Source organism: Punctularia strigosozonata, assembly GCF_000264995.1.
Source record: "Punctularia strigosozonata HHB-11173 SS5 unplaced genomic scaffold PUNSTscaffold_9, whole genome shotgun sequence".
Lineage (NCBI taxonomy): Eukaryota > Fungi > Basidiomycota > Agaricomycetes > Corticiales > Punctulariaceae > Punctularia > Punctularia strigosozonata.
In genome coordinates, this window is record NW_006767441.1 from 1 (window position 1) to 24,404 (window position 24,404).

Genomic DNA, 24,404 nt, shown 5'->3' on the forward strand with positions numbered 1-24,404 from the left:
AACCCTAACCCTAACCCTAACCCTAACTAACCCTAACCCTAACCCTAACCCTAACCCTAACCCTAACTAACCCTAACCCTACTAACCCTAACTAACCCTAACCCTAACCCTAACCCTAACTAACCCTAACCCTAAGCCGCAGCGCACCGTCACGGACCGCGCGTGCGGGCTAACAAGCCGCAGCGCCTGCTTGCTAGCAAGCCGCCGCGCGCGGTCACCGACCGCGCATGCGGGCTAGCAAGCCGCTGCACGCCGTCACCGACCGCGCATGCGGGCTAGCATGCCGCTGCGCGCGGTCACTGACCGCGGGTGCGGGCTAGCAAGCCGCAACGCACCGTCACAGACCGCGCGCACTGACCGCGGGTGCGTGCTAGCAAGCTGCCGCGCGCGGTCACCGACCGCGCGTGTGTGCTAGCATGCCGCCGCGTGCGGTCACTTACCGCGGGTGCGTACTAGCATGCCGCCGCGCGCGGTCACGGACCGCGCATGCGGGCTAGCAAGCCGCCGCGCACGGTCACTGACCGCGCGTGCGGGCTAACAAGCCATAGCGCCTGCTTGCTAGCAAGCCGACGCGCGCGGTCACCGACCGCGCATGCGGGCTAGCAAGCCGCCGCGCATGCATGCTAGCAAGCTGCTGCGCGCGGGTGCTAGCAAGCCGCAGCGCGCCGTCACCGACCGCGCGCGGGTGCTAGCGAGCCACCGCGCGCCATCACTGGCCGCGCGTGTACACTCACGCACCGTCGCAGACCGCCCCCCGGCGCATGTGTCCTGCTGCACCTCCACCCACGTCCGTTCCCAATCGGGAAGGTGGTTCCCACCGCTGGCCAGCGCTACGCCCAATCGGGAAGGAGTTTCCCAGCGCTAGGCCAACGCTACCGTCGCATGCCCTCGCTCATAACCTAACCCTAACCTAACCCTAACCCACAGTGCTTGTTATCTCGGCGCAACCTCCGGTGCAGCCGTTGATTTTATAATCACTCGGCGCACTTGCCTTATTATTTTTTTCGATTTAAAAAACTCGGCGCATTCGCATTTCCCACGGTAAAGCGGTTCATAAATCGGGCAAAAATGCGTGCCGTATGGAGGTAACCTGGGGCGATTTTTGGAGATAGTTACTGACCCCAGAGATATTGTATTGGGCTCACAAACTGCCTTGCACGGTGTCTATCATAAACATTTTATTGGCGGCTGCGCTGTGATTCAAAATCTGTGGGGATGGTTCCTGACCACTGATATCTTGCTAATCTATGCATGTAGGCTGTAATCAACCAAATCTGAGATGGGCGGAAAACAGCCTGTTTTCCACCCTGGGGCATGGATAGGGATTTTTGGAGGATGATAATGACCCAAGTTGATAGACCCACTCTGTCCAATCCTCAATTCCATGTATTCAGTAAATCGGCCGTAGCGGCCGAAGGAACATTCCCACGGTCGTGGCAGTGTGATTTTCGGATTCCCACGATAATTCTGCACAGATTTAGGTACCCGACGGAATTGAGCCTCAATTCCGTCCAAACACAAGGATAGGGACAGGTGGAGACGCTACTATACAGCGGATCTGGTTCGGACGTTCCTCGGTCGTTTTACTCACTATGGGTGCGACTGAGGTACGTTATTCATGGACTCATGGGATGTTTATTAATGCTTTGTATTGTAGTCTTATGCCCTGCGCGGTCATCTAGTCATCTAGTCTTAATACATGGGTCATGTATGACAAGGCTAAGGTTGCGTTGAAGGTGGTGGACGACACGATGGGGTGGACGTATGACAGAGAGGACGGGATGCACGGTTTGTCGGGATCATGAAATGTGACGCGCGCGAGTGCAGCTTGACTGGCGGCTTTGTATATGACTTATCGTACTTGCTCACGTATGATCTTGTCGACACTCACCGTACTGAGCTTCCATGTATTATGCAGACCTCTTGCCGTCATGTTCGTGCATGTCATACCGAAGCCACACCGATGATTTCATAGATCTTGCGGGTCCTTATGCACGGCGATATGGCTGCAATTGCAGACCCAGTCAAACGAAACTAGTCACTACGGCTGCGTGCTGCCTGTGTTTTGTTTTGAGTAGTTGTCCTGAGAGTACTGGGGTACGCTCTTGGATGGTTGCCCTTCGTTCGTCTACAACGATCCAAAGCGTTAATCGAACCCCGTCGTGCGCATGGTAATAAGAACCTACTCGATGACTAGGCAGAGTTGGTTGCGGTGCGGCATTACCTTTGCCTTCGTCTTCTCCGTCCATTGATTTGTGCTTCAGATGGTCGTTCTGGTCCCCAGCCGTGTTGTCCTTGATCGACGCGGAACCGGATGATGCCGGAGAAGAACGAGCATCCTTGGAAGTGCACTGTCGAACCAAGGAACGGTGTCAACTCGGTTGAAGTTTGTTGATCGTCCCTCGAAAGACTCACGGCGCTGGTGCTAAATTTTCTCGACGTTCCACTGCCTGTCACACCGCGACCACCGTCCTATCCATGTCGTTCAGTCGCGAAGGTCCCCAGGCGCAGAAGGGACGGCGCACCTGGTTTTGCTTTAGATATCCAGGTCCGGTTCCCAAACCCAAATTCTGCTTGAAATTGCTCCACAGTCCGGGAGCGCTAGCCTCTTCGCCGCCCTTGTGGCTCGCACCTGAGCCCTCGGCGGACGCGCCGCCGACTTGCTCCGCGAAGCCTACTCCCTCCTTGTTTGCGCCCACGTCCTCCCTATGCGCTTGCGATTGTCGGTGGGAAGACGCCGCATCGACCGGATTTCCGCTCGTGTGAGCTGCATCTGAGTTGTGTATCAGTAGAATGGCCGTGTAGCAGGCGAGCGATACTCACCCTTTCCCGACTTTGTGTTCTTGCTTAGTACGTCCTGAGGACTCTCATTGCCCCCTAGCGATGCGTGCCCTTGCGACAATGAGGGATCATGCCCATCGGACGGACGAAAGCGCGGCGGTGTTGACTGGTAGAGTCGTGCGCGGACAGCCGGAGCAAGACGCAGGATGGCAATTTGACTGCGGGTCGTGAACATAGCGTAGCCGGTCGTGCTTGTAGTTGATGATATGCAGTTCCCGTGCGGCTTCCTGGGGTTCAAGAGGGCAGTGGGGCGACGCAGACATGACGAGATGCAGACGTAATGACGTCAGGGTCAGTCGGTGGAACGGTGTCGACGCTCGACACGGACGTTCGACATTGCTACGCGGTGCCCATGTGCATCCTTGTTCAGGGCGACGTTGGTCTTTGCGAGCGCGGACTTGTAATGGTGGCCACGATACTTTGATGCCAGGTTGCGTAGATTCACCGATGCTAAATGTTGCCAACGTCAGTAAACGGCCAGGTTGTCCTCATCCAGTCAACAAATGTCACGTACCACCAGTTTGTCGGTCTGCCGATGAGGCAAGAACGCACGCTACCGAGCAAATCTGTGTTTCGTCGACATGACTCTCCCGTCCCACGGTTCTTGAAACATCAATGTGAGATTGCAGAGATAGTATGCAGCACTGCGGATGTCGATGTGCATGTTGCGTGGCCAAGCCAGACTCCAAAGACCCAAATACAGCCCGGATCGACGACAATAAAAACCGTCGAGACAGTCGGTGATACACTGCGGTCGTTGGCCGGGTACATGCATTTCATTACAACAAAACGAAACTAAGTACGCTGACTCTTTTGTATTGTGGCAACGTCGAGCTGTTCCATTCGAGCGATACAAATTATACGAGGGTCCTGGAAGATGATACTAAAGAGAGGAGGAGCCGAGGCTTCAAGACGCACTGTACAGCAACAAGCAGCGAGTTACGGACGAAAGCAGACGTGCACGTACGCAACACGTCGCCCGTCGCAGACACGATAGATAAGCATACGAACATAGACATAGACAAGGGCTCTAGTTTATGGGACCGAGAGGGGGCAGAATCGATGTGTAGAGTAGACCGCGACGACGGCCTCCAGGCAATCTACATCATCATCGCCGCGTAAGCGCCGTTCATGTTGCCCCCGCCACCCACAGAGATAGGCGGGGTCATCGTGTGCTGGTGCTTCATCATCATGCCCATCGCGCTCTCGTTGAGGGTGCTCGGCACCTCGAAGCTGCTGCTGGGGCTTGCGTAGCCGCTGGTGCGACTCGCGCTACTGGTGCTGCGGGCCCGGCCCTGGATGCCCATCGTGCCGTCGACGCTGCCGTGGGCGCTGCCCGGAGGACCCGAAGTTACGCTAGCGTTGTCGTCACCGTCGACAGGGGAGCCGTAGACATGTCCGGTGTGCATGCCACCCAGATGCTGCTGGCGCTGGATCATTGAAATGGCGACAGGGCTGGTGGGCGGGTAGTGCTGTCCCTGAGCGTTGAAGTACTGAGAGGGGGCCTTCTCCACCTGAGGGACGCCGTGGACGGGAACTGCGTAGGTGGGAGCGTGCGCAGCGTAGTGAGCCGGGTGGCCAGGCGGGTAGAGCTGATGCGACTCGAAGATCGAGTTCTCGAGCTGGACGGAAGCGCCGGGGTGGGAAATACGGATGGCACCGGCGCCGTTCTGGTATTGCTGGGCAGCGTTCGACTTGAGGAGGGCGTGGGCCGCGACGTGAGCCATCGGGTTGCGCATGCGGTCCATCCTGTCGAGCTCCATCTGCTCCATAGCGATCTGTTCCTCGATAGAGCTCAAGCCTCCCATAACGGCAGGATTCATCTGGTGGTTGAACGACGGCTGCTGCTGCTGTTGCATCGGCATGGGCTGCGACAGCTGGTAGTCGTCGCCGTCGTCGTAGAACTCGCCTCCGTCGTCCTCCTCGGTAAGACGGGAACCCTGGAACGGCAACCAAGCGGGGTCAGCGTCCCGATGGGATATCGAGTTGCAAAAATGTCACCTGGGGCAAAAGGTCGAGCTCAATCTCGCCGGACATGACCGTGGCGAAGGCCTCGGAGCGGGGAGGCTCGTCGCAGCGAGGAAGGCCAGCACGATCACGCCACTCGTTCAGCTCCCGGCGAAGGGCGTCAGATTCGAGCTGTTAGACTATAAGGGAATATCTGATCCGAGTAGACGGTGAAACGGACCTTGAGGAGGCGCAGCTCCCTGGCGGCCATGAGCCGGTGCCTGCGGGAGGCGTGAACGTGAGCTATGCTCGAGTTGACGATGGCGCTCTTGGAAGGGCGACGGATCTGGGACAGGTTTGGAAGCAGACCAGCGAGATCCTGAGCGGTAAGATGGCGATTAGATGGGCTGCCGAAACCGTAGGCGAGGCGGCCGGTCGGCTTACCAAGAAGCGACCGTTGAGTGTCTCCCGGCGCTGGCGTTCGACGGCATTGTGGGTGGCGCGCCGTTCGGCGGTGTTTGCGCGGCGGCTGGGCTTGCGCTTCTGATCTACGGAGGCGTTTGCACCGACACCAGCATTCGCGCCTGATGAGGGGGATCAGAACTCTGAGCGCATCGTTCGCAGCGTGGAAACGCACCGTTCTGAGCGGTTTGGGTGAACGGCCCGTTGAGCGAAGCCTCCGGGAGGGCAAGCGTCGACGGCCCATTGGGACCGGGGGACATGGGTTCCGGAGAATCAGGTGCGGAGGCGGGGGAGGTGCCTGCGGCAATCACGTGAGTGCGATAAGGGGAAACGGGCAGTGCCTGCCGCGTACCGTTGGAGGCCGGCTGCTGTGCAGGGGCGGCAGGCACGGTGAGGGAGAGGGACATGGCCATGTCGATTCTATGTGGGTGAGGGTGGTGGTATGCGGGTTTTGGGTATTAAACGCTAAACAAGGGTGCAATGAGGGTGGCGGCGGTCGGAGGATTCGCGTATCGTCTTAGGGTATTGGGTGTTTGGTGTTGGTGTACAGTGTGGTCGTGGTGGTGGTAACAGGACCAGCGAGGAGTCGTCGGTAGTCGAGGCAAAGTGGTGGGTGGTGAAGCTGGGCGCAAGGTGGTGACGGTGGTAGTGGTGGTGACGAGAGTTGGTGGAGGCGGAGGCGGAAGGCGTCTGCGTCGGTGGGTCAGGCTACAAAGAGGATGAGCTGCGTTGAGCGCTGCAAGGGCACGGACGGGGGCGTACCGAGAGTGAGAAGCACGGTACGAACGTCGGGAGCCAAGCTCAACCTAGTTCGGGGTGGTCGTCGGTGTCGGTGGGCGGGGTAAAAGGACCAGGCGCAGGATCGCGAGCAGAGCTCAAGCGTCTCCGTTGCAAGGTATGGGCTTTGCGGATGAGGGGAAGGGGGACGGAGCGGCCGACGAGCGCGCCCTCGGTGCTTTGCCAGACGACGGGGGACGGTGGGATGGGGTGGGGCCAAAGCCTGGGTACGCGCGATGGCTTGTAGCTATATCGTCGCGACTTGCCGGCCCGTCCCACACCAGATAAGCCCGGAATGGCAACAGCCCCTGTCTGGACATGTGATAGGGCCCGAGCCGCTGATGTCCGAAACTCTAAAACTGCTTTGCGATAGCGGACCTGCTCATCCAACGCCAGCGTCCAAAGCACAGCGCCGCCGCCGTCGTCCGCAGCGAAACGCTGATCGTCGTCGGCGCCACTCGATCCGTCGCGCACACCGCGTCGCCTCGCCAGCACCGCCCAAGCCCCTCCCTCCTCCCTGCTGCCAACGCTCGTGCGAGTCCGACAATGGCTGTACCACGCAACGACGTCCGTTCCCGGGCTGCCTCCCCCGCCGACGCCCTCCACCATCAAAGTATCCGTTCTTCTCGTTTGGGCCTCCTCGAATGCCACGCTGCAGTGCTCGTATCATTCCATCCGCCTTCTCGACGTTCTTTCGCTTCAGCACCCGGCTCGTCACGTGCTCCAGCCTCCACTCCGAAATCAGTGGCTTGATAGAGTATGACGCCTCGACCGATTCCAGTGCTCTGGTCGTCAATGGTTACTTATCGCGACGTTACTACTCTACGCCCCGTCGGAGCTCCTCCTCGGTAATCACCCCTCCATCACGGATTGACCATGATCAATCAACCCTTTGTCTGTCGATCCCGACTTTCCCTACTCACAAGATCTGGAATGCCTGCCTCCTCCAAGCCATCGGCATCAGTCCTGTAGTCCGCGGATTGATATCATCATCCTTCGTCCCGACCACGGCAGCCGACTCCAGCTTGGGCTACATACACTTTCCCGTCCCCTTGCCTTCCCCTTTCCGCCCCTTCTGATCTCGGCTCGGCCATCAAGGCCAGGAACGTTCGGGATCTGCAAAGATATCCCAGCTTCGTCAGACGAAGACAGACGGAAGACATGGTGCGAGCGCATTTCGGGCTCGATATCTCATACATACCTCCAACGTCATCCACGTTCCGCGCAAACGCCACTTCGCACCTCCCCTCGGACCTGACGATAATGTACTCCTTCTCGACATGCCGTCATGCTTCGATCATGGCGTTAAGCTCTGTTCCTAAGCCTTTCCTAAGCCTTCACCCGCTCTCGCCGTAGTTGGCTAACTCGCAGAGTCATCGCCTTTTGCTGACCGGCTACTACCCGTGCCGGACGAACTCTTCTCCCATCGGCATCTTCTCTGCGTTCGTGTCTCGCCACCGGAGGAGATCGATTCTAAACCCGTGCCGACTCCGAATTCAGCCCGCAGGGATCTTGCCTCGCAGACACCAGAATTGCTCGTTTGATCGACTACAATATTTTCTGGTCGCACAGGGCGCAAGTGATATATCCGTGATGATGCATCGGTCAAGTCTTGCTTCGTGCCTCGTCTGGTGTGTAATATAAGCCTTGTACTGTGTCCGCACCCGTCCTCTCTTCCCTCTTCCCGCTGTATCACACGATTCACGTCATGTGGCGTTGCTAGCTAGCCAGGATCTTTATTGGCGTCGCGTTGAGCTTCGTAACTTTATCGCCTGTCGTAAAGCTCTATCTTCCTCCATCATCGCAACTCAGAGAACGCTTCTGGCCCACGGTCTTCGTCTGCACCTGCTTCAACTTGTTTCTGATGAGCGCTCAGCAGCCATTCTCCGAGCAGCGTTTGCAACGATTCCTGATCACGCGACGCATGCCAGAGGCGTCTCCGACTCCACTGCCTGCATCCACTTTCAGCATCTCCTTATTCTCAACAACAGCCTCTGAGCCTCAAGCTGCTATACGCAGAGGTCGATTGGTGTGCCAGCGATCCATCATCGTCGCGCGCCATGCATTGCTGCTACGGGGAGTAGTTCGCCGGTCCGGAGCTGTGTGCTTGTCAGACATTGCAAATCCGAGCGTCCCGCGTGCCGAACCTTGTGGTTGCTAATGAAACCTGATTTGTACGCCCCGTTCCCCCACCCAGCCCAAAGATAATCGTGGCCCTTCTCTTTGCCGAGCGTTTCCCCGCTTCGTATCCCCCCGTTTCATACCTGCACAGTTCATGTGCTATTCGTACGAGGCACGAGCTGATTCTCAATCGAGGCCGGGATTCGTGTCCCGGCTACGTTCAGGTGATCGCTACGTGTATGGATCTCGTTTTGAATCCCTTTTCTCCCATCCGGATCCTCCAACTGTTCACGTGAATCTCACGTGGCTGCCTTCGTCGAGCTTGTGCCATACATGTAATCTAAAAACCCTTCGGCCATTATTCGCTGCCTTGTGCAGATACATACTCACATTTGCGCCAGGACACTGATCTTGGGTATGCTCCGCCTCTCTGCATATGCGATAGCACACCCTCCAATGTGGACACTCCTTCTTCGCGAACCGCACGTTATATGTTTTCCCCATGGACGAGTCGCTCAGGATCCGAGATGTGGCTGCGCACACGAATTGACGACTCGAGTGCCCACGATTCGTAGTTCAAGACCACGCGGCGGTCGCGGAACCTTCCAATCGGTTATGGGACGCGTACAGAGACGCACCACGCGGCAACGTCCACCATGGTATACTATAGTTGTGCACATGGTTCTGTTCACTTCTCGAGTCCCGTCCTGATTGTGGCTATCGACTATCGCGCTTCTAGACTCGTTCTCGACGTGGCCGTACTGCATTTTGCGTGCGGTTACCTGAGGAACGTCAAGAACCGGACCTCTGGACGTGGTTCGCTGCAAGATTCTTTCATGAAACTAGATCGTCGGTCACATAACGCACGCATGGCTTAAGCCGGGATCTTGCGAACCTCGACCCGATTTATTCACTGCTGTTTGACTTCCTTCCGTGCATCATGCACATGCAATGTGAAATGTGTGTGCAAGACTCGCAACGGTGCGATAGACAGCAAGAGGGCATAAAGTCTATACGCGCAAGCCTCAGGTTAGCCCGACGGTACGATGCGTCGAGTCTGTTGCAGCGAGTTCGGGCGCAAAGCATACATGGCACCGGTTATGTCTAAGTAGGAAGCGTGTCTATTACGAAGTTGCATACGGATGTGAGATAGTTGCGATTATTGCTACGTATGAGAAATGCTGATCCAGTGATGTCAATCCAAATCCATCGAATGTGCGTTCCTAGCTACGTTCCGTATTCAACTTGTCGACGACTGCGTCCTTGTGTTGGGGCGACGGCAACGCCCGATACCCATGCCAACTCGGACCAGAGTCTCCAACGACGCACGGCCGTTTACTAAGAGATCCTCGTCCCAATCGACGACTCCCTTCTCGAAGACGATGACGATCGTCGATCCGCCTACGAGCGTGGACATCAGCGAGGACGAGGAGGGTCGATACAGCTGGCCCCTACCGAAGGCAAAATACCCAAACTCATCTCCTCTTTTCACCTGCTGTCCTTCTTGCACGGTGGTGATGATACTACCGACCATCGTTGCCCCGACGCATACCGCCATCACCTTACCAAACTGAGGGCTGTCGATGGGCACTACCTTGCGCGCATTCTCGCCATAAACGTCCAGCCCTGTTCGGATTGCCTGAGGCTATATAATGCATGACGTGAATAACGATGGTTGGTGTCATCGGCAACTTTCTGCTCTGCTCACATTGACAGTATGATACTCTCCGGCAATATAGCTCATGGCTCCGATAACACCGTCGACGGGAGAGTGGAAGCGGTGATAATCTTGAGGGGCAAGGCGGAAGATGGCGAGGGCACCTCCAGCGTATCTCTCGGCCAAGTTGCGATATCCAGGACCGAAGAGCCGCCCTACGGTAAATTCCCGCCCCTTGATCCATAACCGAGTGGCCTCCGACACGGTCTCGAATGTCATCAAACGACAATCGGCGCAGCTGACCAAGCGTGTAGGATCGTTCGGGCTCTCGACGGGTCGCGAACCTGGCTTCAGCCGACGATAGAAGAACTGGTTGAATGTCCCTAAGCCGGTGTTACCAGCATGCCGACAGGACGGGTGGGGAAGGGGCTCACGATATGATTCGACGGGATCCAGAAATTCTTCCGTGTTGAGTCGGTGGAATCGGATGAACGGGATTATGTCTCGAGCCGACTCCGGCGAGTCAAACTTGATGCCTTGCTTGATCGTCATTGACTTCAGGAGCCTGCGAGCTACAGAACTTCAGAATGTGGGCCACAAGAACGATGGATCACACTTACCTCTGGCTCCTTCCATGGTACTCTTGGCACCCTGCGACAAACGTCAGCCTTGCGTGGATGGTATGCATGCTACTGACCTTATAGAGTAGCCGTATGCCAAGACGAACGTAAACTTGCATTTTTTCTTCCTCCAACTGGCCAGTAAGACGATTTTGCACGATGATGTTCGCTGAGTTCTGGGTAGGGAGTTTAAGGATCGGTTCCAGCGACTCATGATGCACTCACCGCTCCCAACTGGTAAGCTCCTCTGGAGACCTTGCCGACTAGTTTCGTATACCATTTTCTCTGGGCTTGACTCGGGGTCACGAAGTTGCCGACCATGATTCGGTCCACGCGATCCCAGTCTTGGCTGGCGCATATCGCAAGGTGTGTGATGATATCCACCTCCGCTTTCTTGCTCAAGCGCGGGCGATGGCATAACGGGCAGTTCTTGACGTTGATGACTCGTTCGAAGATCGGGGAGGGGGGGCCCTGCTGAAGAGGATGCGATATCGATGTGCCGGGTGTCGTTGAAGGAGAGGGGTCGTAGTCAGCCTCCGATCCTGACGAATACCCTTCCTGGCGTAACAATCTCCTGGAAGGAGGCGATAAAACACTAAGATCCGCACTAGCCCTCCTCCGATCCTTGATATTTTCGCGACGCCCGTTCAGCGCGGGGTCACCCAGTACCATCTCACTAGGTTCCGTTGGGAATGTTTGAACCAGGACTGGGGACTGAGCGCTGGGGTCGACGGATGGCCCAATCCCGTCTTCACCGAGGTTTCCAGGAGGACCAGCGAAGCTCATCTTATCAAGAGCCAGACTGAGCCCAAGGCCATCAACCGCTCCTGGTATCGTCGGCGTGACAAATCCAGTGTCAGGAGGGCGGTAATCTGCCGAGTCTACCCTTTCGCGCTCTTCCTCGGGGCGACGCAACTCGTCCTCGAGACATTGCACAGCCTCGGTAATGGTGAGCTCGTCCCTGGCGGGCGATTTCCCATGCGAGGCAAAGAACGAGTCCACGGTGGAGGCCGACAGCGTTGAGCCAAGCGAATCCAGCATGGACGTCAATTCCAGTCGGGATATTGTATCGGTGTCGTCGGCATCATATTGTTTGAGGTATTTGCGCCAGAACTGCTGCCTCAGTGCATCATATGCCTGATACTTGGCCCTGATGTGGACGTGAGCTGTTCGATGCATTTCGTTCATGTGAAAAAGGGACGAACCGGAAGGATAAAGTGGGGTTATGCTTGGCTTCCCAAACGGCTTCCTTCTCGGTCTTCAATCGCAAGTTGAATTCCTTTCCCCGCGCCACACGACTCTTCTCGAGCTCCTCCGCATCGTAAAGCCCAGTCAGCTCGTCCTTTTTGGGAGTATCTCCGAGTAGCTCGGAGACGTTGAATTGGACTTCGCCCACGTAGTCGTTGGAGGTGAGCTTATCCCAGTCCAATACCGTGAGTTGCACGTTGAAGTTCGTTTCGTAACGGCGAACGTGGAACAAAAGTTTCTCGTCCCAGACAGGATTTAGAGAGTGTCGGATTACGCGAGTGCGGAACACCTTCTTGCCGAATGATATGACCACGAAAGGGTCCATGTCCCATCCAGTCCGCGTTACTGCCAAGCGATGAGAGGAGAGTACGAGCTGTAATGATGGATGTGCTCACTGTTCTTAAGGCGAGGTAGATCGGTCGCGCCCTGTATATCGAGCGTGACAATGCCCACTATATCGTTGGCCGCCTCGAAATTGTAGGTGCCCTTCGCCCTCGTGCGCTTGCCCTTCCGCCGCCCTACGACTCTGCCGCTGGCTGCAACCACATCCACGCTCTTCAGGGACCGATTGGTGAAACCACGCATGCGCAATCCTGAAGGCCGGCGTTGCCCCGTAGCGTGAGACGGCGGTGATCGAGCTTGATCGTCTTCTGGAGCTAACGTGGAGGTGTGCGTTTCGGAAGGAAGTTGGGAGTGAGCAAGAGAGGGGCTGCCAGCGGACACGGAACGGGCAGAAACAGGCGGCGCTGATCCGTGCGGAGTTTGCGAAGTTGAGATGGATCTAGCTCCGATCCCAGCTGGGCGGCGTAGCATGCGCGGTAGAAATCCCACTTTTGATGAGGATGCGAGGGGAAATTCTGTAGGGGTTGTAGCCAGGGCAGGGTTTGGTAACGTCTCGGCGCGATGAGGGCGTGGCCGTTGGGTCGATTGTCTCGCTTTGCTAGGTTCTTCGGGGGGTACCAGGGCTACATGGTCGGGCTCTTCGTTGAGAACGTAGGTGGAGTGTTGAGTATAGACGGGAGGTGAAGGAGTTATAGGGATTGGGAGTGCAATAGCGTGCGAGATACGGGAGACAGATTGAGTTGGGGACCGCAATGTATGTTCGCCATTGTGGGGTGGTCCGTAGAGGTCGAGGAGTGGGGTGCGAGGTTGCAACGTCAGCTCGGTGTCCGTTGCAATGTCATCGTCCTCGTAATCTGAGCTGTCCTCGAGATCGTCCGAAGAGCTTAGGCCATCGTCAACGTATCCGTCGCCGGGACTGGACTGTCCTGGGGCGAGCGATGAGCGTACAGTCCCGATTCCCTCCGTCTGTCAAGGGATGTGATGAGCAGCGGGCCAAGACCACAGCGTTGATCGGTGACCTACAGGTGGAGCAGAGACAAGGCTGGGCCGAGAGCGCTTCACGAGCTCAGCGTAAACTGCCCGTATGTTGACGTCTGGCATCCCGGGCACTTGGGTAAAGCCGATCTTGACATCGATGGCACCTGATGAGGTAGTGTTGCAGCGAGTGGAGACGACCGGAAAAGAGAGCGACTATTGTATGGGGGTGTCCTGGCATCAAGCATTGTTCGGTGTATACACCGAGGCACGAACTTTGTTCTGGTCGCTGGCCCAACTGATTTCAGCCCCATCCGCGCCAGCCCCTTCGCCAAAGAGCTCTTCCAGGGAAAGCGCGACTTCTCCCAAGTATTCTTTCCTGAGGACGTCCTTCCTGTCCCACACCACCATCTCGATGACGCCGAGACGATCGGCGAGGGAGAAATATATGGGAAAGTCGAAAGTAGCGTCCTTGGGCACATACAAAGGGCTCCCATTCCTCTTTGCAACGGGCGTCTGATGTCGCTTGCCAAGGACGGAGATCGTGACATAACTGGATTCGCAGTGAGAGGCGTACGGTAGCGTGAAGGAGTGCACTGCTCACGGATCCACGCTCGCACTCCCGTTCTTTCCCGCCAAATCCCTGCATCCCATTACCTGGACCCTGAGGAGCATCGCGGGTTGTTCTCCTGGCAAAGGCAGGAAGGAGGCGCCGCGTGAGGTGGACCGTGTCCCGACGCGCCCGGGAAGACGGAAGGCACGTCGGAGCTTGAGTGCCTTTCTCGGGGCCGGAACCATGGCTGCAGCGAACGGTCGTGGTTCCGCGGTTAGAGCCCGTTAGCCAGCGCGAGTCGTCCGACGCCGACGCACGGGAGGTGTGGCTCACACCGAGAGTGGCAGCAAACAACGTCTGCCAGGTTGACAGGTGGCGGTGCCGCACGCGAGGGCCTTAAAATCAAATTCGTCGTGTATCGGGATCAAACCCGAATAGCTGTCTGTTGATTGAGAAGCGGACGAAAGCAAACAGGGAGTAGCTACTGCGAATCAAAGCGATGATAGCATGCAGATCAAACGTAAGACAGCCTACGAAGCAATGCAGTGAAGAGTTCTACAACGATGCCGAATAATGATAAATGCGCAATGAGGTGGCGTAGGGGCGTGTATGTATCAATATATAAGTTCAGAATCAATCTCGTCCCGATGGCGGGTGCAGAGCATTCCGTAATACTGTCTCCAAATCTGCGATGACGTTCAGATATCGCTAATCGCATTGGAGTGCGATCGTAGGGCGTACCTGCGAGGCGAAGCGGCTTGGGCATGAAAAACTCCATACCAGCGTTCCGACACTGCTCTTCGCTCTCGGACGTTACGTTGGCCGTGAGCGCAACGATAGGTAGGTGACGTTTGAGCGTGCCCGCTACTTCCATTTCTCGGATCCTGCGTGTGGCATCGAAGCCGTCCATGACTGCCAACCGACGTCAACGTTTATATCATCTCAGAGTGGTATGTCTTACCTGGCATCTAGAAGGGAAAACGTTATGAGGCGCGATCGAACAAACGTCGTGACCCACGTACCTGACAGTCCATGAAGCAGCAGTCTACGGTTTCCTCCGCGACCGTATCTACCGCCTGCTGTCCGTCGTTGGCAGTGATGACATCATAGCCAAGGCTTTCGAGTAGCTTTTTGCCCAATCGCTGGTTTATCTGTCGAATGGTAAGTTGAGCGTTCGCTGATCAAAAATCCTGAGCCCTTACCAAGTTGTCCTCGACCAGGAGCACTTTTTTCTTGATCTCATCCGGAGCGATCACCTCATTGGTGCGACGTCCCTCATCGAGTATAGCATCTGACGTTGGAGGCATGATCGCGCCACCAGCGCCAGTACTCGCCATCGGTAGCCGCTCCCCGGCCACCATGTCGACAGTTGTGGTCGCAAAGCGCAGCTTCGGGGGATCCGCCAGAGCGTACTTAAGCTTGTTCCAATGGCACCCCGTGCCCTCCGAATCTTCGTCTTCGCATCGTCGGAGTAGCTCGATGACTCGATTTGCGACAACAGGCCGCTTGACGAGCAGGACATTCTTTGCCTCGGAAAGTGCAGGTTCCAGCGCGGCCAACTCGTCGGCAGTTGAATGCACGACGCAGACGAGCGGGGGACTTGACCCGTTGGGAGCGCTTTTCGTCCTCGATGGGCCCGATGTCAAGACCAACAGGTCGCGAACAGCCTGCGAGCGCATCATGGCGATATCCGTCCATATGATGTCTGCATTGCCTCGGACATCGTCAGCCGAGTCGGTTTTGTGCACCACACGAGTATCGAATCCGTGTTCGCTCCATATTTCCTCGAATAGGTCAGCGGTACGTGAGTGACTGCAGACGACGTGTAGCCTTCGCAGTCGCTGTTTTCCCCTCGATTGATTGGGAACAGCCCCCGCGCCAGGTTGTTCGTCACCCAGCGGAACCTTGACCGGCATCTTGACGACGAATACGCTTCCGCCATCCCGATCTTCACCGGCGACCTCGCTGTGCACCTCGATGGTCCCGCCCATCCGCTGGACGAGATGCTTGACGATGCTCAGCCCCAATCCGGCGCCCTGATGCGGTCGAGTCAAAGAGCTGTCGGCCTGGCGGAAGGGCTCGAATATGACGTCGATGTACTCCGGCGAGATGCCACAGCCGGTGTCACGGATAGTCGCGACCAATGTTCGAGTAGAACCATCTTGCGCTCCGGAGGGATCTACGTGGAAGGCTGCATAGATGAACCCATCCTGAGTGAACTTTTGAGCATTGGACAAAAGCTGAAGACAGAATTATCAGTCGGGGATCAATATTGCAGGCGACTAAGCTTACGTTCGTGAGCACCTGCATATGCCAACTCATGAGACTGAATGGTCAAGCACAATACATGGAGGCTTACCCGCAACGCGTAGGTTTCATCAAGATATACTTCTTTCGGCATATTAGGCGCAACCGAGACAATCAATTCGACGGTATCCTGACATCCCACTTCGGAGATCCGCGCAACGCCTTCAAGCATCTGGCGAGTATCAACGAGGACTGGACGCGCATCCGACTCTACGTTGGCCCGGTCCAACTAGGGCGGCGGTCATGAGCGCATCTGTGGAGAAATCGGATGGACGTACCTTGTTGAAATCTGTACAAGCTCCGTCAGTTGCTTGAAAGGCAGAGCAGGTTGGTCTAACATACCGAGTACATTGCCGGCTATGACATTGATAGCATGGCATGCTTGCTGGATGCTCGTTACGTAAAGCTGCTGATCGGTGGACAACGGTGTCCGCGCAAGCAATTCGGCGTATCCGTTGACTGTGTGCAACGGGGTCCGTATCTTGTTTCAGGGATCAGCCCCCGATCTGGCATAGCATTCGACGGAAAGATGAACCGACCTCATGACTAGCCACGCTGATGAATTGTAATCTAAGGGCATTTGCGCGATCAGCCGCTTCCTTCTCCGCCATGATGCGCCAGAGCCGACGCCTGGTTAGGATAGCTTCAGCCATCCTATTCCGAGCGAGTGTAGCGGAGTTGGCTATGAAAGTGCGATGTTGAACAAAGAGCTATCGTGCAATGCGCTTCACTGCCGCTCACCAAGAGCTGCGTTAGCGACGACTAGAACTGCTACTGCGACGGAGACGATAGACATGGGCAGGAATCGTGGATACCCTGCATGCGGGTCCGGTGCTGCCGTGCTGTGGAACTTGGCAGCCGCCATACCTATTATGGAACAAGTGAAAACCAGTGACGGCGGAACAGAGAGATGAAAATACCAGTATAGTGCATGCCACATACGCCGGCGGCGGCGATGGCGCTCACTACCATTTGGCGCACAAGGTGCGTCTCCATTTGATACATCGCGACTGTCCCGAGAATGCAGACAACGAAGGCAATAAGTGACTGAATAGAGGAGTACAGTCAGCAACGTGGGGCAGGGAAAGGGCGAAAAAGAATACCGAGAGTAAGACGAGGGCGATATTCCACTCTATCCAGCCATCGGATACTTGCATCGCCAGCATGCCTTGAGAAGGTTCAACGTTCCGTCATTGGGGCCAAAGCAGCAACACACTTACCGCAATAGTGCATTCCGACTATTCCCGCGCTCCACATGGCTGCGCGCACGTATACGGCGACGCTGAGCGTTTCCCAATGCTCAATCACCCACCGCCTCCACGGAATGACTAGATCTTTGGAGCTAAACTTTCGTCGCTTTTTGGCAACGACTGATCGTGCGCTTGCACCTGAACGAAGGGCGTGTCGACCTGTTCGAGCCGGGGGGGTCGCTGGGTTCACTGCGGTATGCATCGTACTTGGTGTTTCTGCATTAGACGGCACAGGTATCCTCCCTCCTTCCCAGAATGTGCGACTGGCACCAGGAGATGTGGCAGCCGATGCAGGTGCCGATGCAGGTGCCGATGTCTGTACGGTTTGTAGCAGTCAGGCCCCGGTACACCGACGCAACGGGACACTGCACGATTTCTCACCTCACTTCCTGATATCGTCAGTCCGTCGGAATCCGTCCGACTCATAGGGTAGTGCCGGCCCAAGCCACGTCCCCGCGAAGATGACGAACCCCTGCTACCTGATCCAGAACCGGAACCCGAGCTCGGTGCGGGAGACCTCGACGAGCCCGCCAGCCTGTGAATCACTGTCTTAAATAGCCCCCGACCTCGTCCGTAACGAGATTTGCTTGAGGGGGGCGACAGCTTGGAATCAAGCCGCGATCGAGGAGTTCGCTCTCCCGAAGGTGCCGACACCGACGAACCAGGTATTCCAGTGGGGCGTCGCTCGAGAAAAACTCGAGGAGGATCTCGGCGGCGAGCGGATGGGCCTGGCGTTGGCTCACGTCGATGTGATGGCAAGCTTCGAGTATCGTTTTGCTCCGCAACTTCTGCTTCCTCGCCCCGTCCTTCCTCCTCGTCCCGTTCGTCATCATCTTCCTCTTCCTCATCCTCCATCAGATCCGTCAGCCCCGAATCTTCGCTTGAGTCTTCCGCTGCCTCGCTCTCGCCTTCGGACATCGGGAGAACGCTGGGACCGAGGACAGGATCGGCCGATTTGCCATGTGCGTGCCATTCCTGATTTCTTTCCGTCCCACTCGCGTCTTGAGCAGCCTCCTCAGTCTCCACGGTTGCAAACTCTCTCTCCGACTCTGACAAGAAGGGCTGAGCTTCTGCGTCTCTCCTGCGTCGTTGGCTGCCCAATAGTCTCTGCCACCACGACCGTCTCCCGCTTCTTCGGTATCGCCTAGCAGCTATGAGGCTGCATAGCCAGCTTCGCTTGTTGTGTTTCGCATACGCAACGAGGAATGGCCAGCCTATGCCGATGGAGGTGAAACCAACAGCCACGAGGGCAGAAGCCACCGTCAGAGGGAGCGAGAATTGGACGGGCACTTGCAGGTTCAAGGCGAGCATGCCCACTACACGCGCATAGTAAGAGGGGCGTAAAACACGAGACAACTGAGTGATACGACGTACGGAAATGCATGGACCATATACTGCAGAATCCGAAGGCGGCGCCTGCCATGGCAGCCCAGAGGAGCGCCTGGGATGGAGAGGATGTGTACTTGGCATGGACGATGAGTTGCGTGCCAGTGTAGGCGCCGAGCCAGGAGATGCAGTAGGAGAGAACGACGAGGAGGGGGGACCAGGTGGGGGTCAAGGTGTCCATGGCTGAGCCGGTGACCGTCGTCGGCAACAGCGAGCACGACGGCAAGTCGAGCCGATCGAAAGCGTGGGCATGTTATTGTACGGCTGGTCCTCGAATAGCCTGGCCTGCTGTGGTCGACGTCATCCCGAAAACGAGTTAAATGCATTCGACCCGAACCCCTCCTCCCCTTTCGTCCAATTGGAGGCCCGCAACGTGATCAGTTAGGGTGACAACGAATCAGGCGTTGTACAGCCACTGAAGACCGAGATCGCGATCACTTGGACGAGGCTTCGCTGCGTTTTGATTTGGCTTTGACTGCAAAGCAACTACGATTCCGCGCTACAAATACCGACATCGATACTGCATATACATCCTTTCATTCAGTCAGATTATGCATGGGCGATGACGCCGTCCACCTCCTGTTACGTCTACAGGAACTCCAGATACTGCTTCGGAACAAGACACTTCCCCGCCGGATTCGAGGAGTCTACGAAATAGCACTCGTACATATTGACATCGCTGTGGTCTGCGATTACAGCTACGACATCCCCCGCACACAGCGGGAGTTGTTGTTGCGCGATGGCTTGATAATGCATCACCCTATATGGAGCACGAACTCGTACTGATCCGGTGAGTCGTAAGTCTACGTATACAGCGAACATGCCTACCCCATTCCAATGTACCGCCACGGCCTTCCATAGGTCCCGGTCTAAGAAAGAGCGAGCGTCAATAATGAATACGTCATGCTCAGCAATCGTGACCTTGCCTGGTCTCCTTGTTCAAGGAAGTTGGGAATGCGACGATACCGCCATCCTGAAGGACGACCCCAGAAAGCCATCCATCATTTGCCCGTTCACCTTCTGTAATAACAACGATAGAACCCTCCACTATCTTGAGCACCTTTCCTAAATGTGTCCCCGTTGATTGGACTACGATGTGGTATCAATTTAACTGATGTTGTCGGATACACGACCTGCGTACGCACAGCAGAAAGGAATCAGTGCTGCAATTTGTTCCGGTGTTTTCTTCCTGTAGGGTAATCCATCATCATACAATGAGGAAAAACCAACGTCACTAACTTCATTTCCTGTGGAAGCCAGGCAGGCACCTCGTGCTGGGGTCGCCGTCCAGAACGTCGCCACAACCTAGCGCGCCCCCAATTATCTCCTGAACCGTGCTGCATGATCTCCAAAAAGTCGTCTTCGTGGATATCCTTGACATGCGTGGCTGGTGGATCCGCATCCGTCTCTGGATTATAACTTCTCGAAGCACGCACTGTGATGCAAGATCGATGAGCCCTGGTTGACCGAACGGCTTGCACCTACTGTAGAAGGATATCCCTCTTTCCTGCCCACCAGGTGGCAAGTATTGATTGGTTGGGGGACGCATATGCCGTGGATCCAGACGAGCGGAACTGTCTTGCTCTGCACTGTACGGCACGTACGCAGTCAACAGCCTGAGGTTGAAGCCGCCCACCAGCGGTAGCACTACTCACGTCATCGCCTGGGGTGAGTGTTTGGCCCTTTCTATCTTCATTCTCTCCAAAACCTTCTCCATCGTCGGACGTTGGAAGACATTATAATCCCAACAATCCTTCAGTAATTTATACATCTCCTTACTGAAGTTATGGAACGTATAGGGTTTGATCTCCGGAATCTTCTTCGCTCTCATCCTTTCTATCACCTGCTCGTCCGAATATTTATGCCATGGCTCCTTGCCACTGAATATTTGCTGGCGCATATGAGTGACTCGCTAGATCAGATACATTCCTAGATCATACCAGCGCAGTCATGCCCCATGCCCAGACATCTCCTTTCATGTAGATCGTGGACCGGTGTTCTCGTTTGTATGACCCGATTTTGTTCAGAGCGCGCTCCGGTGGAAAGAACCTCTGCGTACCCTGCCTAAGCGATGTAGTCTCGCGATTTTCCATTCCTTCCAGCGCCTTTGCCAGACCGAAGTCACACAATAACGGCCGTGGTCGATAGCTATTGCCGACGCGAATGGTAGTGATCAAGATCTATACGAAACCCCTGAGTCGTATGCATGAGGGTGATCGCAGCGACGCACGTTCTGGCCCTTCATATCTCCGTGCGAGATATTGTGATCGTGCAGATACTTGACCCCATCAGCAATCTCGACCAGCTTAGTCCAAAAACCAGAGATAGGATAAGCCTTAAAAACTCAGTGCGATGATCAAGGCCACATACGAGGGCGATCCGGTCCACTTCCAGTTCAAGACGCCGACGCATGTACTGAACAATATTCCCCCCTTCGACGAATGGCGAAACCATACACGGAATTCGGCCCCCAAATGCGTCCGTCAAGCCATAGAATTGAAGCACGTTTCGGTGACATAAGCGGGCCCACAGTTCAGACTCAGTGTGCAACCGCTACAAGTAACCTGTATCAGAGCGGCTACTCAGAAGATGGCTATTGCACAAACTTGAGTCATGGCAGCAATATTATGGTCGGGCAAGCCCCGGTCGAAGTCAAGCCTCTTCACGGCCACCGGCGTCCTCTGGTTGTACGTGGCCCGAAACACCGTGCCATACCCGCCAGTGCCAATAACAGGATCACGACCCTGCTGAGGCTTGTTGTAAGCTGGGCTGTGAGTGTCTATACACAGGCTCACTGGGAGTATCTTGCCCCTCATATCCGCATGCGCAGATATCTCGCGCAATCCTTGGAATAGGTGATCCTCCTCATGCAACTGTCCCGAGCGAGCCGCCATGTTATTCAGTGTCCTAGAAGGGATCGACGGCGTGTATATAGACTCCTAGGTTGAACGTTGACAAAGAACCTTGCAGTAGCAGGATGGCTGGATCGCGGAATGGCGCTAGCTAACACGCAAGATGCGGCCAATAAAGGAAAATGAGTCTGCCGACTCATTGCCGCTCCTTCGCGTCGGAAAATGATGGACAGCATTGGGTGCGCACCTTTTGCAATACACGCACGTAACCCGATACCCAAAGCGGCAACATGAGTCCTGCGGCGGAACATACTTAAACGCATGCTGCCAGTCGCAAGTTACCACAGATTTAACCAATGCAAGGGCAAGAGAAAAGAGAGTGAACTAGTCAATGCATGTCATGACACCAACGCCAGCCTCGAGGCTCAGGTTATTGGAAAGGATTGAACGGAAGCAAAGTCACGAAGTACTTTACGTACATAATAACAATGTTAACGTCCACGAACTACGGCAATCTCATTGACTACATTCCCACGGTCATCAACACAACGGACAATCACAAAGCACGCAATTGTCACTCCGGGTCGAGCACAAGACCCCGCAAAAGCCCTGATCATGAGAAAAGCAATACATGAGATGACGACACTATGTAATTCAAACAAGCCCACGCATCGTCCGCGACCTGACAACAAGATAAAGTTAAGTTAGTACTATCAATAGATTGGTCAATAAGTACTTACGCTTCAATGCGATGAAACTGTCCACACACGTGATATTATCCCTTTCAAAGATGCAGACTTCCCCTTCAGTCTAGCCGTTCTATGAGCACCTTGCCTGCGGTTTGCCACTTTCCTTCGATGTCTCCGCGCATTGTCCGGCAAAAGCAGGTGCGCATTGCCGCCATCCAAGACGTTTCTAATGCGGGGCCCCAGAAGCATCAGAGCAGACACCGTCGCAGATGGCGAAGATACACCGCTGCCAGAAACCCGACGAGTGAAGTAGAAGACCCCCGCACCCGAAAGGCTCCCAGGCTCGTGTGTCAAGTCTGCGGAAAATAGGTGTCCACGTATCAGCCGCAGGAGATGTGGAGAACCTCAATTAAGTGAAGTTGCGAAATATTCTGTATGCGCGGTGTTTGCTCACGATGACCACAAAGCCAGCACGTTCACGCTTCGTTACCTTATTCAAGTCTCAGATGAAGACGGCTATCCCTTCTGTCAGAGAATTCGAAGGGTCTGTTGTTGAGTCTCCTGTGCATTCTACAATCTTCGGCTATTCCCTCGCCAATGTTCTACCACGCGGAAACTACTTGATTAACCTCGGGACTCCCTACGCGTATGTGAACAACGAGCGGTTTATATACCGACTCTGATAGCCAGGCCAGTGACAAACATGTCAAGTCTCGTCTTCTGGATGAGCTTCAAGTTGCTGCGAACTATCCGGTACTCGGCCGTATAATCTTGACTGATCGATTTCGCAGTGGCGTCCCTCAAACAAGAAAATGGGATGCAATACCTCAAAGGCAGGCATCTCGATAACTCAGAAGTTCCATTTGTTCCAAGCAGGATCATCTCAAGAACATTTCCCAGTATGAACCCTTCCACCACGATCGCATCCTCAAGCGAAACGAAGGGACTGACCAAATGCTCACGCGGAGAGATAATGAGGTCTTCGGTGTTACGTTCATTCTAGGTCGGGTTGGATTAGGAAAGAGTACATGGCATTGCATGTACGCGCGTATTACGATGACTTCGCGTTCGGTTTATCCTGCAGTCCATGGATCCATCGTGAGGGTGTCACTCAGTGCTCGTGGAAGCTGAACGTCGGCGCGTGCTCTTCAGGCAGTCGACACAAGGAGGGGAGATCCACATATTGAAAGCATATATGTTCGCGATACAAACAATCTATATACCATTTCGGGTGCAGCGAAAAGGAATCCTGTAGAAGGCAACGAAACGGCACGAGCGATGAGTGTTAATCGCATTCCCTCCAGACCAGCTGGGACCGCCAAGGCTATGGAGGCGGTGGTGGCGTAGCAGGGTTGGGCTTACCACCTGCGACAGATAATTGTGACCCGCCCACGTTGAGCCGATAGAGGGCATCTTCGCACAGGATCGTGTCAATGTATGCCTTGTCGTTACCGGGAAGTACGCACCAGCGAGTTCATCAGGTGAAAGATCTGTCGGCACCCATTCATCTGTTCTCTCTGCGTCCTCCCGTTCGGTTTCACTGAGCAGCGTATCTGAAACCCACTTCACATAGGCCTCTCTCGCCGCTTTAAGTCTGGCCTTATCCGTGACAATGCATCTGGGGAATGGGAGTTGGAAAAGGACGAGAGGAATTTGTTCCAAGGTCGGGACGACATGAGTCGGTAACTCGACCCTGCCCGCTTTTGCCGAGGGTTCGGTCGATAATCTCATCTCTACTCCAATGTCTAACTCGATAGAACATGGCATCAGGTCACCGAGCAAACCCGTGAGCTAGTCACTGACCTGCCGGTTCGGAAGAGGATCGCGTGAATCGTGGACTGCTAATCTTAGCGGTGAGGGATGCGGTCTGGGCAACGTAAGACAAAGGATATGAAGGACACAGTGGGACACAAACCCGTATGTCCGTTAGCAAGGCAACAGATTGCACCTTGCAATCAGAGAGCTCAGACTTCAACGCTGGATAGTATGCTGTCACGCCCGACAGCGCCAGATTTATTTCCCTCGTCTCGCTGATCACTCTGCGTGGCTGCGTTGAGCGAGGGGTCAAGCGGCATCAATCAAAACCTACTTGGCCAGCCTAGTCTGCAAGTTGTGCAATTCCTTTTTCATGGTTTTCTCGATCTTCTCTGCATGCTCGTCCAGTACACGCACAGCGCATATCTGGAGCTCTTGCACTGCGTTGAGTTGCGCGACTAAACGCCATCGCAGGATATTTCCTGGGGCGTACGCAACTTTGTTCAGGAGATCGGATTCAGATATAGACATGACCGGGACGTCTTGATTGAAAGCGAGGGTGGTTAAACGAAAATAGATATGGATGGCGCAGAGGGTAGATGGCACAGGATGGGGTGGCCGA

At 55.4% G+C, this 24,404-nt stretch overlaps 7 protein-coding genes across 7 annotated transcripts; all 7 read right to left on the minus strand.

Annotated features, from left to right (window-relative positions):
- Window positions 1-1,922: 1,922 nt before the first annotated feature.
- Window positions 1,923-3,302, minus strand: PUNSTDRAFT_53382 (uncharacterized protein). Its single transcript, XM_007385165.1, has 5 exons — window positions 2,824-3,302; window positions 2,526-2,773; window positions 2,416-2,472; window positions 2,187-2,351; window positions 1,923-2,128 (listed from the first exon to the last, which is right to left on the minus strand). Exons 1-5 carry the CDS (start codon window positions 3,014-3,016, stop codon window positions 2,042-2,044), a joined length of 750 nt encoding a protein of 249 aa, XP_007385227.1. The 5' UTR covers window positions 3,017-3,302; the 3' UTR covers window positions 1,923-2,041.
- Window positions 3,303-3,941: 639 nt separating this feature from the next.
- PUNSTDRAFT_45499 (uncharacterized protein) lies at window positions 3,942-5,663 on the minus strand (the record flags this gene model as incomplete). The annotated part of the gene is made up of 6 exons (XM_007385166.1): window positions 3,942-4,781; window positions 4,843-4,980; window positions 5,030-5,134; window positions 5,233-5,372; window positions 5,426-5,548; window positions 5,603-5,663. The coding sequence occupies 6 exons, from the start codon at window positions 5,661-5,663 to the stop codon at window positions 3,942-3,944; spliced, it is 1,407 nt and encodes a 468-aa protein (XP_007385228.1).
- Window positions 5,664-6,051: 388 nt separating this feature from the next.
- Window positions 6,052-6,636, minus strand: PUNSTDRAFT_135638 (uncharacterized protein; the record flags this gene model as incomplete). The annotated part of the gene is made up of 1 exon (XM_007385167.1): window positions 6,052-6,636. The coding sequence occupies one exon, from the start codon at window positions 6,634-6,636 to the stop codon at window positions 6,052-6,054; it is 585 nt and encodes a 194-aa protein (XP_007385229.1).
- Window positions 6,637-9,388: 2,752 nt separating this feature from the next.
- PUNSTDRAFT_70671 (uncharacterized protein) lies at window positions 9,389-12,258 on the minus strand (the record flags this gene model as incomplete). Its single annotated transcript, XM_007385168.1, has 9 exons — window positions 9,389-9,549; window positions 9,604-9,793; window positions 9,857-10,188; window positions 10,240-10,377; window positions 10,426-10,456; window positions 10,503-10,601; window positions 10,651-11,575; window positions 11,631-12,018; window positions 12,069-12,258. The coding sequence occupies 9 exons, from the start codon at window positions 12,256-12,258 to the stop codon at window positions 9,389-9,391; spliced, it is 2,454 nt and encodes an 817-aa protein (XP_007385230.1).
- A 972-nt stretch (window positions 12,259-13,230) lies between these two features.
- Window positions 13,231-13,788, minus strand: PUNSTDRAFT_70828 (C2-domain-containing protein; the record flags this gene model as incomplete). The annotated part of the gene is made up of 2 exons (XM_007385169.1): window positions 13,231-13,543; window positions 13,595-13,788. 2 exons carry the CDS (start codon window positions 13,786-13,788, stop codon window positions 13,231-13,233), a joined length of 507 nt encoding a protein of 168 aa, XP_007385231.1.
- Window positions 13,789-14,176: 388 nt separating this feature from the next.
- Window positions 14,177-18,667, minus strand: PUNSTDRAFT_135640 (uncharacterized protein; the record flags this gene model as incomplete). The annotated part of the gene is made up of 19 exons (XM_007385170.1): window positions 14,177-14,229; window positions 14,285-14,455; window positions 14,505-14,511; window positions 14,566-14,694; window positions 14,746-15,783; window positions 15,836-15,847; window positions 15,903-16,079; window positions 16,129-16,139; window positions 16,193-16,331; window positions 16,390-16,532; window positions 16,592-16,717; window positions 16,771-16,897; window positions 16,954-17,018; window positions 17,071-17,238; window positions 17,308-17,416; window positions 17,763-17,828; window positions 17,887-18,244; window positions 18,296-18,416; window positions 18,475-18,667. The coding sequence occupies 19 exons, from the start codon at window positions 18,665-18,667 to the stop codon at window positions 14,177-14,179; spliced, it is 3,213 nt and encodes a 1,070-aa protein (XP_007385232.1).
- A 4,545-nt stretch (window positions 18,668-23,212) lies between these two features.
- On the minus strand, window positions 23,213-24,350 carry PUNSTDRAFT_53386 (uncharacterized protein). The gene is made up of 5 exons (XM_007385171.1): window positions 24,117-24,350; window positions 23,943-24,066; window positions 23,831-23,894; window positions 23,494-23,772; window positions 23,213-23,440 (listed from the first exon to the last, which is right to left on the minus strand). Exons 1-5 carry the CDS (start codon window positions 24,311-24,313, stop codon window positions 23,352-23,354), a joined length of 753 nt encoding a protein of 250 aa, XP_007385233.1. The 5' UTR covers window positions 24,314-24,350; the 3' UTR covers window positions 23,213-23,351.
- Between the last annotated feature and the right edge of the window lie 54 nt (window positions 24,351-24,404).

Bases quoted from the DNA above. Each gene is read 5' to 3' on its own strand.
- PUNSTDRAFT_53382 (XM_007385165.1), bottom strand. From the start codon at position 3,016: ATGTTCACGACCCGCAGTCAAATTGCCATCCTGCGTCTTGCTCCGGCT. The intron at 2,774-2,823 runs GTGAGTATCGCT...TACACAACTCAG, and splicing joins GAACACAAAGTCGGGAAAGG to ATGCAGCTCACACGAGCGGA. The intron at 2,129-2,186 runs GTAGGTTCTTAT...GGATCGTTGTAG, and splicing joins CAACTCTGCCTAGTCATCGA to ACGAACGAAGGGCAACCATC.
- PUNSTDRAFT_53386 (XM_007385171.1), bottom strand. From the start codon at position 24,313: ATGTCTATATCTGAATCCGATCTCCTGAACAAAGTTGCGTACGCCCCA. The intron at 24,067-24,116 runs GTAGGTTTTGAT...GCAGCCACGCAG, and splicing joins TTGCAGACTAGGCTGGCCAA to AGTGATCAGCGAGACGAGGG. The intron at 23,773-23,830 runs GTCAGTGACTAG...CTATCGAGTTAG, and splicing joins ATCCTCTTCCGAACCGGCAG to ACATTGGAGTAGAGATGAGA.